The sequence below is a fragment of the Corapipo altera genome, unplaced genomic scaffold, assembly GCF_003945725.1.
Source record: "Corapipo altera isolate COAL_440 unplaced genomic scaffold, ASM394572v1 122, whole genome shotgun sequence".
In the NCBI taxonomy this organism is placed as follows: Eukaryota; Metazoa; Chordata; class Aves; order Passeriformes; family Pipridae; genus Corapipo; species Corapipo altera.
The window spans coordinates 1,613,225-1,628,876 of record NW_020884961.1 but is presented as its reverse complement, the minus strand read 5'-3'; the positions used below and the strand labels follow the sequence as shown (position 1 = coordinate 1,628,876).

The 15,652-nt window shown below is 53.0% G+C and overlaps 1 protein-coding gene across 1 annotated transcript in view; it reads left to right on the top strand.

Moving 5' to 3' along the window:
• The first annotated feature begins 2,632 nt into the window (after positions 1 to 2,632).
• LOC113957010 (CMT1A duplicated region transcript 4 protein homolog) overlaps positions 2,633 to 15,652 on the top strand; it is a 28,280-nt gene continuing 15,260 nt past the window's right edge. The window contains exons 1-2 of the mRNA XM_027664121.1: positions 2,633 to 2,741; positions 6,140 to 6,237. Of these exons, the coding sequence (XP_027519922.1) occupies positions 6,210 to 6,237 (28 nt within the window). The 5' untranslated portion in view covers positions 2,633 to 2,741; positions 6,140 to 6,209. The remainder of the gene's footprint in view (positions 2,742 to 6,139; positions 6,238 to 15,652) is intronic.

Sequence of the window (15,652 nt, the reverse complement as noted above, 5' to 3'; positions counted from 1 at the left end):
GGATCACACCAGCATCCCACCACACCCACCCTCCTGGCCAGTGAGACCTCTGGGACGTGATCCTGAGCAGGACCCAGCCTGGCTCTACAGGCATTGCCCTGTTGGATCCCCCTCGCTGTGCACAGAATGAGCACCTCTGGCTATGAACAGTAAATCCTGGAAGTGGTTACATCCCTCCTGCACATTGCAAAGGCACCTGGAAAGGGCCCCAGCCCGAGGAAGAAGGATGGTGTGGGTCAGTGCTGTGTGGTGGATCCAGCTCTGCAGGGACAGGGTTTAGTGGAAGTGATGTGGCCCAGCTTGGCCAGGACAGGCCGGATCCGTGTCACACCAGGAGGGGCTCTGGCTCCCTGCCCTGCCAGAGCCCAGCCTGGAGCCGTGATGGCTCAGATTGTCCTCATGCTGCTTTTTCCAGAGCAAGACTGGAGTGCCTCTTCCCGGGGCTGGGGGCTCCCAGAGGAAGTGATTATTCATTTCCAGGAATGTGTGAACCAGGGAGAGCTCCTGGAAGCCTCCTTAGTGCTTGATGTCAATGTGTTTCCTCAGTGCTGGACTTCTGTGTACTTTGGGGGCAGAGATCCCTTTGGCATCACTGCCTGGTGCCACCCAGGCTGCCTGGGCAGCTCCAGGCTGGGCTGATCCCTGGAATAGCACTGTCCCAAAGTGGCCAGAGGTGGGTGGCTGCAGAGCTGCCAACTCCTCCTCCACAGGGACAGGCTCTCCCAGGGCAGGGACTGCTCAGGCTAGGGGTGGTTTCCAGGAGTGTAGATAAATCACCCCAATGGAAACTCTTCCCTGAACTTCTCTGCTGCCCTTACACCAGCACAAGCTCAGCATCCACAGGACCTGTTGCAGTTTAACTACACACTGAAAAAAACCCTCTTTTTGCTTATTCTGAACCTGCATTCTCCCACTTTCATTAACATGACCTTGCAGGATGGAGACCTGCTTTTCTTCCATCACAGCTGCCTTGGAGAGCTGTTCCTTTCAGCCACCCCTCTGCTGTCATCTCTGGGATGGTCAAACAACATCCACAGTGCAGGTGACTCGCAGCTTTCTCAGGTGGAACAACATCATCCAAAGCTCTAATCCCTTTTCCTCCCCTCACCCTCTCTCCCCTGGGCTGGGGGGAGCTGGGTGCACCCACCAGCCCTCCTTGCCTCCATCCCTGCTCCTCCCAGCACAGGGCTGGGACACTCTGGGACTGGGACAGCAGTGACCTCAGCACTGAAACTCCTGGCTGGGCCTGAGGGCTCTGCCCCTGGGTGTTCCCCAAACGCCTCTTTATTTATGATGCTCCATGAAAACAGTTACTGTCACTACCAAAGAGGCTCAGCTGCAGAAGCCCCCAGTTTCCCTGGAAAGAGGGATAGAGCTGCCAGACTGTATCCAGGCACAGCTGCTGGTAATGGGGATGGTGACAGCTCGTGTAATCCCCAACCACTGCCTGTCCCAGAGAGGGGCTGCTCTGGGTGGATAACCAGCCCCTCTCTCTCTCCTGGGGTTGTTTCAGGTGGAATTGCTGGGCTCAGTTGAATTTGCTGGGTTCTGCCTGCTGTCTTTTGGGAGCATCCTCCCCATCCTGCCCCACCTTGGTCCCTTCCGGCTCCCACCCTCTGCCCCTGCCACGGGTGTCCCCCTCCCTCTGTCTGACTGCACTGCTCAGGATTGTGGTTGTTAAAATCTGCCCAAAAATAAGATGAAGGTTTGCTCTCCCTCCTCCCCATCTGGCTCAGCCTTCACCCTTTCTTTGAGGACATGGAGAGGTCACACTGCTGCTTCCTCTGGCCACTCAGGGGTGATCCCATGGGAGGGGAGGCCAACAGGGAGGAGACATATCCACGGGTTTGGGTGCAGGATTTGTCCTGGCATTACCAGTTCCTGCCTGCTGGGAGAGCCCCAGGGCGGGCAGTGGCTGCATGGGTGGTCTGTCCTCTCCTCCCTCCACAGCCAGGAATCCCTCGAGGCTCTCATGGCACGAGAGGCACCATTACACACTTCCCAAACTTGCTGCTTCTTGCCAGAGACATTACTCAATCCAGACACAGCATGAGCGTCCAAATCCCTATCCCATGTGCAATCGGGTAAGAATTACACCCAGCTTCCTGCAGGGAGCCCTCACCCACCTGCTGCAGGTGCAAATCAACTCTTTCCATGAGAGCAACGTGTTCCAGAGAGAAAACATCAGAAAACATCTATTTTTGTGCCTAAAGGCACTTGTGGTGGGGCCTGACCTGGTGGGACATCACAGACAGCGTGAGGGGCTGCAGGGGGAAGTGGTTCCCTCCTGTCCCCTCCTGTCCCCCACACAGGGACCTGGAGAGGGGAAGCACAGCAGCTCTGGTTCAGAGCACACACACCCCTGCACTGCAGCAGGGAAGGAGGATCAGGGACAGGATGAAAGCCCTGTAACTCCCTGGTGAACGGGCTCTTGCCCAGCCTCCTCCCACAGACTCCACTTCTCCTGCAATTTGTCACAGGAAGATAAATGGAAGCTCTGGGAAGAATCACAAGCTCCAGTTTGTCATAAGAAGCAAACTGGAAGCTCTGGGAGGAATCAGAAGCTCCCTAAGGCTTTGTGTAGGGAGTATCTATGAGGTCACCTGTTCCTGCTCCTCCTATTGCAAAACATTCCCCTCTGTGGCTTTTCAGTGTAAGACGGAATCTGCCCTGAATCCATCTCCTGCTCCAGCAGGCTGCAGCTCCTGGGGCCAGGCTGGATATTCTTTAAGTACATGGAGGTAAAAGCAGAATATTTAGAAGTCCCAAGGGTCTGTGAGTTGATACACAACCAGCACTGATCCAGGCAGGCTCTGATCCACAGCGATGCTCCGTGGCTGTGCTGGGGTTTGGTGCTGCTCTGCACCCTCTGCACGGACACACCCACCCATGCCCAGCGTGTGGGGATGCAAAGACATGCTAAAGGCAGCAGCTGGGCTGTTATTTCATGGTTTAGACCAGTAGCCAGCTTTTACAGGACCCAAGACAAGCTCCCTGTGCCTGCAGAACTTGTCCCAAAATATGTATTAGCTTTGCTTCTGTGTGGATGTTCTCCTTGTTATAGTGGTTTTCCTACACCAGTGTGTGATGGAGATGTAAGATAGTCAGGTGTTCATGTGTGTCCTTCCCACACAACCCCCCAAAGTGTCCCTTTCCACAGTCTCTGACGGGAAACGTGGTTTCTCCCAAGACTAGAACGGCGGGTGGGCGCTGCGGGAGGAGCTGTCTGGATGCTCGTGTAATTAATGCATCCAAAAAGGGGAAGCCGAGATGTTTGGGATTGACTTTGGTGCACATTGGCCTTCAAAAAGGTATAAAATGCTGCTGGAGGCTGGGAGAACTGGGCCAGCCGGTCTCCTGAGGCTGCAGGAGTTTCTGGTTGGGATTCCCTCCCTCCCTGTAGCGCACACGGTGTTGAATGAGCAGGTTCTGGTTAACGGTGGCTTTAATTTGGGTTTAAAATCCCGAATTTCTGGGAGCCAAAGGAATGAGCTGATGAGCAGCACCTGGCATGAGCAGTCCCTGGGCACAAGCTCATAACATGAGAACATTTGGGGCTTTTTGAGGTTTCTTTTCTTGCCTCAAATCTCAGAGGCATTTCTGGATGTATCACCCCTGACAGACCAAGCCTGTTTGTGCAGAGCAGCTTAACATACATTCCTGCTATTAATTAAACTTCCAATCTGTCAGCAAAGTAGGATGTTGGCTGGATGGAGCCACAGATTAATTCCAGCTTTTTGGACACCCAGGCAGGTGTGCCACAGGATAGACTCATCTGAATTACCTGGGGGGCAATATCCATGGATTGGTGACCTGCTCCAGGGTGTGCATGGGCCAGTGTTGTTTTAGGCATTTAATTGGCCTTTCTTTGAGAGGGCTGGATGTGGGTATTTTGTTCACACAGGATGTAGGAAGGATGATATCATAGCATCATATCATGGAATCCCAGAATGGTTTGGGTTGGAAGGGACCTCAAAAATCATCCAGTTCCAACCTCCTGCCATTGGCAGGGACACCTCCCACTAGCCCAGGTTGCTCCAAGCCCCATCCAGCCTGGCCTTGGACACCTCCAGGGATGCGGCAGCCACAGCTTCTCTGGGCAACCTGTGCCAGGGCCTCCCCACCCTCACAGGGAGGAATTTCTTTCCAATATCCCACCTAACCCTGCCCTCTGGCAGTATCAATTGAGTTGTGTGTGCAGACAGGCTTCAGGAGCAGAGTCACAGAGGGAGCAGCACCAAAGTGACCAGAAGGACTTTTTCTATTCAAGGTTTGTAGTTTCTGGAGAGCTGGTGTGGAAGGAGGATGGTGATAGAGCCCCTGCACTGCCACAGGAGTGCACACAGGATCTGGATCAGCTGCCCAGACAAATGCATGTCCTTGTGGGGAGGTAACCAGGGGAGAAAGAAACGTTTGGAGAGACAGACGAGGCTGTGCAAGGGCCATGCCCAGGCCAACAGGAACAACTGGAGACATCCAGGCTGATTTTAGGGTTACTTCCTAAGGAAATGAGCTCTGTAGCAGTGCACTGAGTGCCTCTGCCCTGGTAGCCTTTAAGCCATCTGGCTGATCCAGCTGAAACCCAGCAGAGAAATTCCCCAAGACATGTCAAATGCCCTTTTAAAGGTGTGCAGTGGGGGCTGGAGCAGAGCTCAGCTGATGGCTCTGACTGAGGAGGTGGCTTTGGGGGATAAAAGCACCTCCAGCAGCTGGGTGAGTTCCACCTCTCACTTCATCAGGTGCTGCTGTTGAAGTAGTTTTATGCTGTCATAAGCACCCAACAATGGTTGGATTCCTGGGTGTGTCCTGGGGCCTAATTCCAGCAGAACTTGCCCTGCTCCAGGCTTGGCTGCTGCATCCACAGGTACTGGGGGCTGAGGGTATGAAAATGGGGATGGGTGAGGTTGGGACTGGAAGGAGAAAGCAAGGGAAGGTGACTTAGAGAAGGGAGTGGTGAGCTGGGTCTGGGGGATCAGCAGCCCAGAGGGAGGGTGTTCAAAAGGAAAACAAAGGAGAGTCTGCAGCCCCTGCCTGTGCCCACTGCCCAGCTGGCAGGGGGTGAGACTGGGATTTGCAGAGCAGTCCTACACTTTATATGCTTGTTTTTTTGGTGGTGCAAAGCCAAGTGCTCTGGGTAAGGAGAGGTGGAAAAGTGAGTGCAGTGGGGTAACTAGAGATGAGGAGCACCCTCAGTGCAGGCAGCTTGGTGTGTGCCCAGGATGGGGGAATGGCTGGAGCCCCAGGCAAGGAACTGGCACCAACCAAGGCCCTGTGGTGCCAGCTGAGGGCTGGTCAGTCACCCTGGGATTCTGCAGGAGCCAGGGAAAAACGATAAGACCCCAGACACAAAAATAACCCCTGGAATGGGTATGTTGATTGTCAGGGAACAAAAGCCAAGGGATTCCGTTGATTGGGGTCCCTCCCTGGAGGTACCAGCTCGAGCTGTTATTGCATCACTCACCACAATGAAGGGACTTAAAGAAACCAGAAGTCTGGGCCTCAGGTTGCCCAGAGAAACTGTGGCTGCCCCAGCCCTGGAAGTGTCCAAGGCCAGGTTGGATGGGGCTTGGAGCAAGAAAGGTGTCCCTGCCCATGGCAGAGGATAGAACTGGATGATCTTTAATGTCCCTGCCAACCTAAACCATTCTGGGGTTCTGTGACTACACTGTGGGAAACCTGGGGCTGGGTTGGTGAGGGAACTTTGTGAGTGTGGGGTGTTTAGGGAGTCAAGGGGGACACCCATGGGGTCACTGGAGCTGCCTACTCTGAAGGGACTTGGGTCCCAGCACTGTGTGGAGTGTGTTAAGGAACACACAGCACTGGAGGGTGAGGCTGAAATTTCTCTCATAGTGCTGGTTTTTTTGCCTTTAAAATGCATGACTTTGCCACCTGCCCAGTGCTATTCCAACACTGTGAGCTCTGTGTGCACTGCCCAGCACCCAAAACCCGATTCCAAGCCTTTCAGTCAGGAGCTGCCCTCCCAGGCCGGGCAGGGAGAGCACCGTAACACCTCTGCAGTAACTCTGTTGGCACCTCCTGCACTCTGCTCCTCACCCGTGTCCCTGAGGGGGGAAAGGGAAAGAAAAGCTTTGGCCACTTCACCAAACGCTGATTTGCTTGCTTGGTGCCCCCACTACAGATTCAATGAGCCAAAGGGTAGCTTTTTAAAGGAAATCCTGGAGCAGGATGAATTTGGCCACTTGACACGGATGGAACAACCTCCTGCTGACACCTTCAGTAAGTAGCCTGTGCACAGGTACGGGCTGCCCGGGGAGGGGGTGCCCCGTGCCGGGGTGATGGGCAGGATCCTGCTGGTTGTTGCCCAGGGCAGGGATAAATCAGAGGAAGCTGGGGGATGCCCACAGTGTGCACCTCCAGCAAGGGCACTTCACCCGTGCTGGTCTCCTGCAAAACTCTGGGATTTCTTATAATCTTAAATATCTACCGAGCTGAAACTTAAAACTCGGCTGCGGGAACACTGATAAAGCTGCACCTTTGGTGTCTGTGGCTGCCCACGTGGAGATGGTTTTGTGCTCGAAACTGGGGGCTCTGCTGCGCTAAATAAGGTTTAATGTTCTGTTTGACCTTGGTTAGTTGTGCCGGGCCAGCCCTCGCCGTATGTGTCCTGCAGCTCCCGGTGGAGTCAGGAGTTACCTCTTTAGGAAATGTGGGATGAGTGCCCTGAAAGAGCTGAAAATACTTGGATTTTGTTACGGGGAGCTCAGCAGAAAACAGTGAGGCTCATTTAAGTACTTGTAGCAGGTGCTTCCCGAAGTGTAACTTCCCCGCTCCCTGATGCCCAGTAATTGAGGTTGATTAGTGGCTAATTGGAGCCATTAGTGGCTCGTTTAAGGCTTCGCTGCCCGTGCGATGGAAATGGGCAGGGGACTTGTTTTTGCAGCAGGTAACACAAAAATCACCTTCTGTGTGGCTTGGTGTGGAACGTGTAGTATGAACATCAAACTCTGTGTGTTCACCAGGCTCTGCAGAGCCCTCAGAGCCTGCCCGTGGGCGTAGGGGGTGTAATTCCTGCACCTCTGGGTAGGAAGTGATGGAGTCTACGGTGTAATTAAGTGATGATGGAATCTATAGTTTAATTCTTGGTGTTTTGCATTTTCCTGGATGTTTTCTACCTTCTTGCAGTCATGTATTTGCATGTACCTGCCACATCTCTACATGCTCTTGAGACCTCTGCCTGGGGGTGGGAATGTTTGGGCTCAGCCTCTGTGGCTGCATGTGGGGCTGTGTGTGCAGGCAGAGATGCTCTTCCACCTAAGAGGGTCCCTGATGCTGCAGGTGACTCTTGTTGTGCCACAGCCTTGTAGTGGGACCTCTGAGAGATCCTTGTCTCTCTCCCACTCTCAGGACCTTCCTGTAACATTTCCTGCCATCTCTGGCCAGTGAATCCCATGGCTACACGTGGTCTCCAAGTGCAAAAGCAGGACTACGATCCTGGGCTGTCCTTGTTTTCCCAGCAGAATTTGCAGCACAAGGACGTTTCCATCCAGAGGGGTTGATGTTCTGGTTTAAAAAGCTGGGTGCTGCTCTCTCTGCCCCCAGAGAAATGGGTATGTAGTTGTTCTATGCACCTGTGCTCACTCATTAACTCACACATCACCGGGGTATATTTTTTTCCATGAGTTGCTCAAATAAAGTTTGAAGATTACACAAACAAAGAGTATGAAATAGCTGGAAAATGGTGCTGGGATGGGCCATGATTGTAATTTTGGCATAGGACTGGGAGCTGGCTTGATGCTGTTCTGTTGAAGGCACACAGACAAGCTCCTCTGCCACCTCTAACAGGGTATTTCAACCTGTGTGCTGTGGAAGAAAATAGCTCAAGGAGCTCCAACCAGTTCTTGGATTGCCTGTTGGTGGCTTGTGGGCTTCAGGTGACGTGTCCCTGGGTGCTGTGCAGAGATCCCCTGCCAGCTGTCAAGGCCTGTCCCCTCTTGGGACACTGCCCTGCCCTCACCTCCCCCTGTGCCCCTTGCAGTGATGGTGCAGGGAGCCCTGGAGGTGCTGAGGCCACCACATCTGGCTGGGTGTGTGGATCAGCTGGCCTTGGGCTGTGAGACACTTGCCATCCTGAAGGGGATCAGTTGTTTTTCATCAGGATAGTGTGGAACTCCACAACCCCACGGGCTCCCCCAGGCTGGGGCTGGATGAGGGGTCAGGCTGTCCTGAAGCCAACAACGTGCTGAGGTGCAATCCTGCTCCAGACATCTCAAGGTGGGTGGGACTGGCTCCCTGTGGGCTCCTTGCTTCCCCTGGATCCTCCAGCCCTGTCCATACACCAGCTGCAGAGGTTTCTGTTGCCAGCCAGGGTTATGCCAGCCCTGCCTGCTGTGGGTTATGCCAGCCCTGCCTGCTGTGGGTTATGCCCTGCGTGCCTCTGGTTTCATCCTGTTGAGGTTGAGCTGCTCTACAGCCCTGTTTCTTGGGCAGGGATCACTGCTTGTTCCACCTGCAGCTCTGATTTGGTAGCCTTACTTTGTCCCAAGGGATGAGGTGTGTTTCTTGGGGAGCTGCTTCTTCTCTGCTCCACCAAGTTTTGCTGGGATCAGTGGTCAGGAGTGTTGGAAGAGACAAATGGCATGTGCTGCATGCAGACAGACAGGCAGATGTATGTGTTCCATGCACTTGGAGCCCTGCCCAGGGGAACATAGGAAGCAGATGTTGGATTGGGACCTGCTGGATAAGTCATGGGCTCTCACTTCCTCCCGTGCCTCTGTGGTCTGGGTTGGCCAGAGCTGGAGTCAGGAACTCTGCAGGGGCTCAGGCAGATCAGTGCAGCCCTGGCTGCTTCTGCTGAAAGGAATGTCTGTTCATTTTGGAGTTTGGATAGTGGAAAAATGGATCCAGAAGGCAGGTTAAATAGGAATTGAAGCATGATCAGGAAATTGAGATGCTCTGACTGCTTTTCCCTATTCTCAAGGAAGCCTGGGGGCTGCTCTAAGGTACCCACAGGCCAGCTGGAGACAGCTGGGTGTGTTGGGTGCTCCTCTGAGAGTCTGTCCTGCCCAGCCAGACCCATCCCCTCCCATTCCTTAGACACCACTTGGGGCCAGCATTGGTTGTCTGGGTTCTTCTCCATCTACCCCAGAGCTGGACAAAAGCTGAGGGTTTAACCTTTGAACTTCAGCCCAAAGAAAGACCCAAATGGGTGAGATCCTCAGCTGGGCTCCACAAACTTTCCTCACTTCCACAAGCCAAGGAGCAGGAATTATCTCACTTGTCCTCTGCTGTGCCACCTGAGGCTTGTTCCTGTACCATGAGGACTGACAGGAAGGGATGTATCTGGACCATGAAAGAGGGTCCTGATTTAAATCTCTCTGGGGCCGTGCAGCCCCTGGGGTGTGCTGGCAGTGCTGCTGTGGTGTGCAAGAGCTGCTCTGCCCACAGGACAGCAGTGCCAGCTCTTGCTGGTGCCCTGTGCCAGGTCAGGTGAGCAGTGATGTGCCAAAATGGGAGAGCAGCAGGTCTGCCTTGGGCTGTTGGGTCTGAGCTGCCTTCATTGCTGACCTCAGGGCATGGAGGAGCAGCAGGGAAAGCTGGGCAAAGAAATATTTCCTCCCCAAAATGTGAGATCTCGTGATTCCAAATGTTTAGGGACCGTGGGTGTGTGCCCAGCCCAGTTGGGTTGGTGCTGGTGTGGAGCACCAATGGTCCCAGGCTGGCTCCAAACACTGCTGCCTGTGTCTGCCCCTGGGGTGTGACAGTCCTCCCAGCTCTGGCTCCTGGCTGCAGCTTGGATGTGCCAAAGGAACACTGCTGCAGCACAGGGAGGTGTCTGTGTGAGCTGGATGGCTTTCTGCAGCATGGAGTTTCTTTGCTCCTAACAAAAAAACCCAAAAAAACCCCCAAAACCCAAAACAAAACAAAACAAACAAACAAACAAAAAACACACCAAAACCCCAACAAACAATTAAGGAATTTTTTTCTTTCTCAGCCATAGGCTCTGCTTACAAACCTACCAAGGGGTTTGTTAATTCTTGGCTGGAGATGGGAAGGTTGCTACATGATCAGTTTTGCTGAGAAGGAAAACTTCAGTGGAGTGATTTTGCTTTTAGAGTGAGGAACAGCACCATTGGGAAATATATCCTGAAGAGGATGTTTTGGGGGACTTGTGCCTTTCTTTCTCTAAGCCGTATGTGCAGCTGGAGCAGCTTCAGCCCTGGCTGACTTTCAGGGCAGATTAGGAAAACTAATTGGATCCAAATGCATTAATTTGGCTCCTCTGAATAAGGAGGATCTGAGATCCAATGGGTGGTTTGGGGTGTCAAATGTCTCCAGTGCAGGGCTGAGTCCCTCAGGTGATGGGCTGGATGTGGCTGATGGTTTGGAAGGGACTTGTTTCTGGAAGCCCAGCACCTCAGAGGGGCTGAACCTTTTGCTGAGGGAACTCCAGCCAAGGGTGTGTCTGGACAGCTGGCGACAAAAACCTCTGGATGCTTTTGGACATAGTGGCCTGTTCTTTCATTTGAGGGTGCCTCATTTTTTTTGAATCAACCAACTTTATGAAGTGTTAATCCGAGACATCCCTTTCCTACCAGCTCAGGGAAAAGGTAGGTTTGTGGGGGCCACTTGTTCTACTGGGTTTGGCTTTTGCCCTCTGTCTCTGCAGCCCTGGGAAGATTTTGTTCTGATTTTCACTTTCATGTTTTCTGCAATGCAGATAAGGGCAGGAGCAAGCAGAGGGTGGTGGAAGGCTGAACTCTGGAGGGCTGAGCTGTTCCCCAGGGACAGCTCAGCAGAAATTCAAAGGAATGTTGTCTTGAGCACAACTCAGGAAGGAGAATGCAGGAAATGATGAATTCAGTGGTGGACACTCGTATTTCTTAGGAATCTTGTGTTGCTGGTGTCCAGACTTAGTTGACATTTGCTTCTCTTGGAAATGATATCAAAAGCTTCCCTGCAGGAATGTGTGAGAGATGCAGGAAACTTGCAAGCAAATCCCTTGGGCATCCTGGTGGAAAAAGCAGTGCACATTTTTAACTGGGAGTGGCTGATCTGAAGGTTTCAATGTGAGATCACATGTGTCCTGCTGGCACCTCTGTCCCCGCTGAGCTGCTGCCTGGTGGCCCCTGTCAGCCCAGGTGGGCCCAGGGCTGAGTCCTGCTGATGAAGCAGCTTGTACACAGCAACTTGTGTAGAAAAGGATTAACAGTTCCTCTAGAAATCACCGCAAAGCTCTTTGGATCATTTTGGATGTGTTCCTTGCATTTATTTGGCACTGCTGGCCGGCTCCAGCAGTGCATCCATCAAGCCTGTGTGTGTGTCTGGGCAGTGAGCACACTCAGCTCTATCCCTGACCTCCTGCTCACCCAGATTGATCTCCCAGACTTAAATCTTTTTTCCCTCATCCAAGTGTTCCCACAGCTTTCAGAAAGTTGCTGCCATCTAAAGGGTGCTGAAAGGATGCTCTGAAGCTGCAGAACTGTGGAGGTGGTGAGCACTTGGGTCAGTGTGTCCCTGTTCACATTCCAGCATCAATCCTAGGCAAAGGAGCCTGGGGTTGTGCTGATTTGAGGGCAGTCCAAATGTGGCTGTGCTATCTGAAAATCACAGCCTGGTTTGGGTTGGAAGGGACATTAGAGATCATCCAGTTTTAACCCCCTGCCATGGGCAGGGACACCTTCCACTATCCCAGGTTGCTCCAAGCCCCGTCCAACCTGGCCTTGGACACTTCCAGGGATGGGGCAGCCACAGCTTCTCTGGGCAACCTGTGCCAGGGCCTCCCCACCCTCACTGTAAAACACTTCTTCCTTATATCTAATCTAAATCTACCCTCTTTTAGCTTTAAAAAAGGTTTGAAGTGTGCTTTGGGTTCGTTCATAGGGATCAGATGGTGCTCAAGTGAGTTTTAGTCAAAGCCAGAACTGGTCCCTGTAGTAGAGCAGGGCATCCATGGGTAACAGGAATGTCTGTTTGTGGGAATTCATCAGATTTCTGGAGCTTTGTGTGCAGTTACCAAGCCACAGGCAAAAAGCACGAGCACCCTGTGTCCTGAGAAAGCATTTGTTTTGGCTTTTCGTGGCCTGTTTGCAGGACTCTGGGAGGGCTGCAGGGCTCTGGGAGAGCTGCTTTCCCTTCTGATGAGCTGTGGTCTGAAAATGAGGAGAATTTCCTGTGCTGAGTGAAGCTGGTGGTTGACAGAAGGTTGCTGCAGATGGCAGATACAGAAAGGGTCACACGAGTGGTGACACGAATGCTCTGACTATTTCCTTGTTGACAGAGCTGTTCACAGCTTCACTTGTTAAAACTGACTTCTCAGCTCTGGATCATAGGGGAAAGGTTTGGTTTGGGAAGGGCTGCTCAGGCACAAAACCCAGTTCACTTGGGAGGGTCCTTCTGCTGTGCTCCTGTGACATTCCTGATGGAATACAGGCCCGTATTTTCCTTTTGAAGATAAATTGTTCTGTGGTGTGCAGCATCCATCAGGGACTTGTAGGAAAACGAATCATCAAGGAGGTGCTTCAATCACTCAGGTCATTCCAGGAGGCTCCCAAAAACACACAAACCCCACCATAACTCAGCAACCACAACCACTTGAGGGAATTTCGTTCCTGGACCTGTAAAACCTTTATCATCGTGTGCAGTCACTGCTGCTCCAGCAGCAGCACTGGAGACCTTGGGGTGGGGCAAAACAAAACACAAGTGAGGATCTGCTGCAGCTAAAACACTTCAGAAAGTCATTGGAGCAGATAAATGTGCCAATCCACGTGGATGAACTAAGCAGGAGAGCTCCTGTTGCTCGTACACTCCGGTCCCTTCCTGGGTTATATTTGGTGGGGGGTTTTAAATATTTGGTTATATTTTGTGTGGGGTTTCCTTTTATGCCTTTGTTCTCTCTTGTTTGTTGTTCAGGAGTAAGGGACTGGGGAGCCCCATTTGGGTCATCCTGGGTTTCAGGAGGGCGGGCTGGGGGATGTTCCCTTCCCGTGGAAGATGAATTGTCCGAAGGGGTGTTTCAGTTCCCGAGGCTGATTTGGCCGCACACTGAACATTCCCACCTCGTGTTTTTAGGGCTGTCGCAGCCCTGCAGCATCTTCCTGCTAAAAACAGCTGCTGTTCCAGCCCCTGGCTCACGTTGCAGGCTGTGTCCAGAACAGCTTGTGTCAGAAAGGCCCACGCCCCGCTCCTCCCAGCCAGGCATCTCCAGGGAATGCGGGGCGGGTCCTGGATGTGTGCTGGGCTCTCACAACGTGCACGTTCACGGCAGCTGGGGGGCGAGATGACCTTGTCCATCCACTCCTGCTCCATGAAGAGGCTGCCCAGAGCAGTGGGGGAGTCACCATCCCTGGGGGTTTAAAAGCTGTGTAAGAGTGTCACTTTGGGACACGGCTCAGTGGAGGCCTTGGCAGCACTGGGGGAATGGCTGGAGTCTGATCTTAGAAGGCTTCTCCAACCCAAATGAATCCATGAGCTGGGGGGGCTCAGCCTGGAGAGGAGGAGGCTCAGGGGAGACCTTCTCACTCTCTGCAACTCCCTGACAGGAGGGGGGAGCCGGGGGGGGTCGGGCTCTGCTCCCAGGAACCAGCAGTAGGACAAGAGGGCACAGCCTTGAGCTGCACCAGGGCAGGTTTAGGTTGGACATTGGGAAGAAGTTCTTCCCAGAGAGAGGGATCAGCCCTTGGAATGGGCTGCCCAGGGAGGGGGTGAAGTCCCTGTCCCTGGAGGTGTTTGAGCAGAGCCTGGATGTGGCATCAGTGCCATGGTCTGGGTGACAAGGTGGGGTTGGGTCATGTGTTGGACTGGATGATCTCAGAGGTCTTTTCCAGCCTGGTTGATTCTGTGGTTTCAAAGGGCCAGGTTGCTCATGCAGGGCTGGGGGTTGAAACTCTGGGTCCAGCAAAGCCAAAAGCAGGGCTTGGAGCTGACTGGAGCAGGGATTTTTTGAGCGTGAAGCTTGGCTGGAAGCCCTGGAGATATTTGGGCAATGACATGTCCTGTGGGGCTCCAGCTCAGCAGGAGGCAGTCTGGGGCCATGAGAAACCCCAGCCAGGAGCAGAGGTACCTCAGCCAGGAGCAGAGGCACGTGGGGCCAGCAGTGCCCGGTGGCAGGAATGCCGTGCTTGGGGCACGGTGTCACTTCTCAGGATGGCAGAGCAGCCCAGTTGCTAATCAGTGGAGCTGTCTGGGAATGTTTTCCTGTGCTAAGGAGGATTTAATGACAAAATGAAAACAAACAGTACGAATTTTCCACTTGGAGAGATCCTTTTCACTGAAAGGCAAAGTCTTCTCTTCTCTTGCCTGATCAGGTTTTTGATGTGAAGTGGATATTTTCCAGTTGGAGTTTTTCATCTTGTCAAATAGTCAAGAGCTCTGAAAAGCAGATTTATTCCAGCAAAATAGTTTCAGGCTCAAGCTTTTTTCCTCCCAACTCTCTTTCAGACAGCTCAACTCATTATTGCTGTTGAGGTTGGATGCCTCCTGATCTGAATGCCTTCACACAAAAACCTTTTTTCCATGATCAGAGACTGGGATTTTAGTTAAAGCAGAAAAAACATAAAGCAGAAGAGTCTCTATCCGCAGTTATAAAAAAATCTGCCCAGACAGTCCTGAGGTACCTGCTGCTGACCCTGCTGGGAGGAGGCAGGTTGGAGTAGAGGATCTCCAGAGGCACCTCCAGCCTCAGCAGTTCTGTGAACCACTGCACATAAAGCAACGAGCTTTATGATTAGGGGCTGCCCTGTGGAAGGGAAGTGTTGGAAGCCACAGAGGCTTGACCTCTTGTTCAGTGAAATTCCTTCTGGCCGCTGCTGGAGATAGTGGTTTGCAAGCACAGCTCCTTCATGGAACTTCCAAAAGAGTCTGGGAAAAGTGGAGTGTTGTGCTGCAGGGTTGGGGTCTGTTAGCTCAGTGCAAGTCCTTGTCCAAATTCCTTCCAGGCTGGGTAGGCAGGGAAGAGAGGAGACAGTCTGGCTGAAAGCTTTGCCTCCTGCTCCCCATCACAGAGGTGTGGAGAAGTTGATTTTCGTGGCTGTCTCAATCTTCCAGGAAATCCATGGAAGAACAGCTTCATCCCTTAGTTGTCACCTGCTCGAACCTGCCCAGGTACATGAGATTCCTTCCTCTCTGAGATGGATTTCTATCCCAGTGCCTTGCCCAGCAGGCAGGTCACTTGCTGCAGCCCGGGGGGGCTGCCAGGCTGTGGTGGGACCACAGACCCCCTCAGTGCCATGTCCTGATGTGACAACAGCAACCAACCCTGCTGAGGGGCTGTGAGTGACTGACAGAATGGAAGTGTCCCCTTGAGGGACAGGTGGCCCCTCTAGGAAGGAGCAGGTGTCACCCTGCCTCTCAGACCAGGCTGCTGGGTGAGGAGGGACATGTTTTCTGTGCGGCCCTTTGATGTGGTCTCTGTCCAGCTTGCAAGTGAGAAGCCATTCCCAGACAGAAATGGGGATGTCCATTCAAATGGATATTGGAGAGGGTTTCTCCAGCAGCTGCTCACAAGCTGGGAGTGGGGACTTGCCAGAGCAGTGTTTGAGTTGCTGATGAACCACACAGTGGGAACATTTTGGGCTCTCCTCAGCAAACTCCGAGTGTTCAGCCAGCTGAACCCTCTGGGGTTATCAGGCTGAGTCTGGAGTCTGGGTCTGAGCCACCCTGGGAGTCTCCCCCATCCTTTCTGGATTGCTGCATG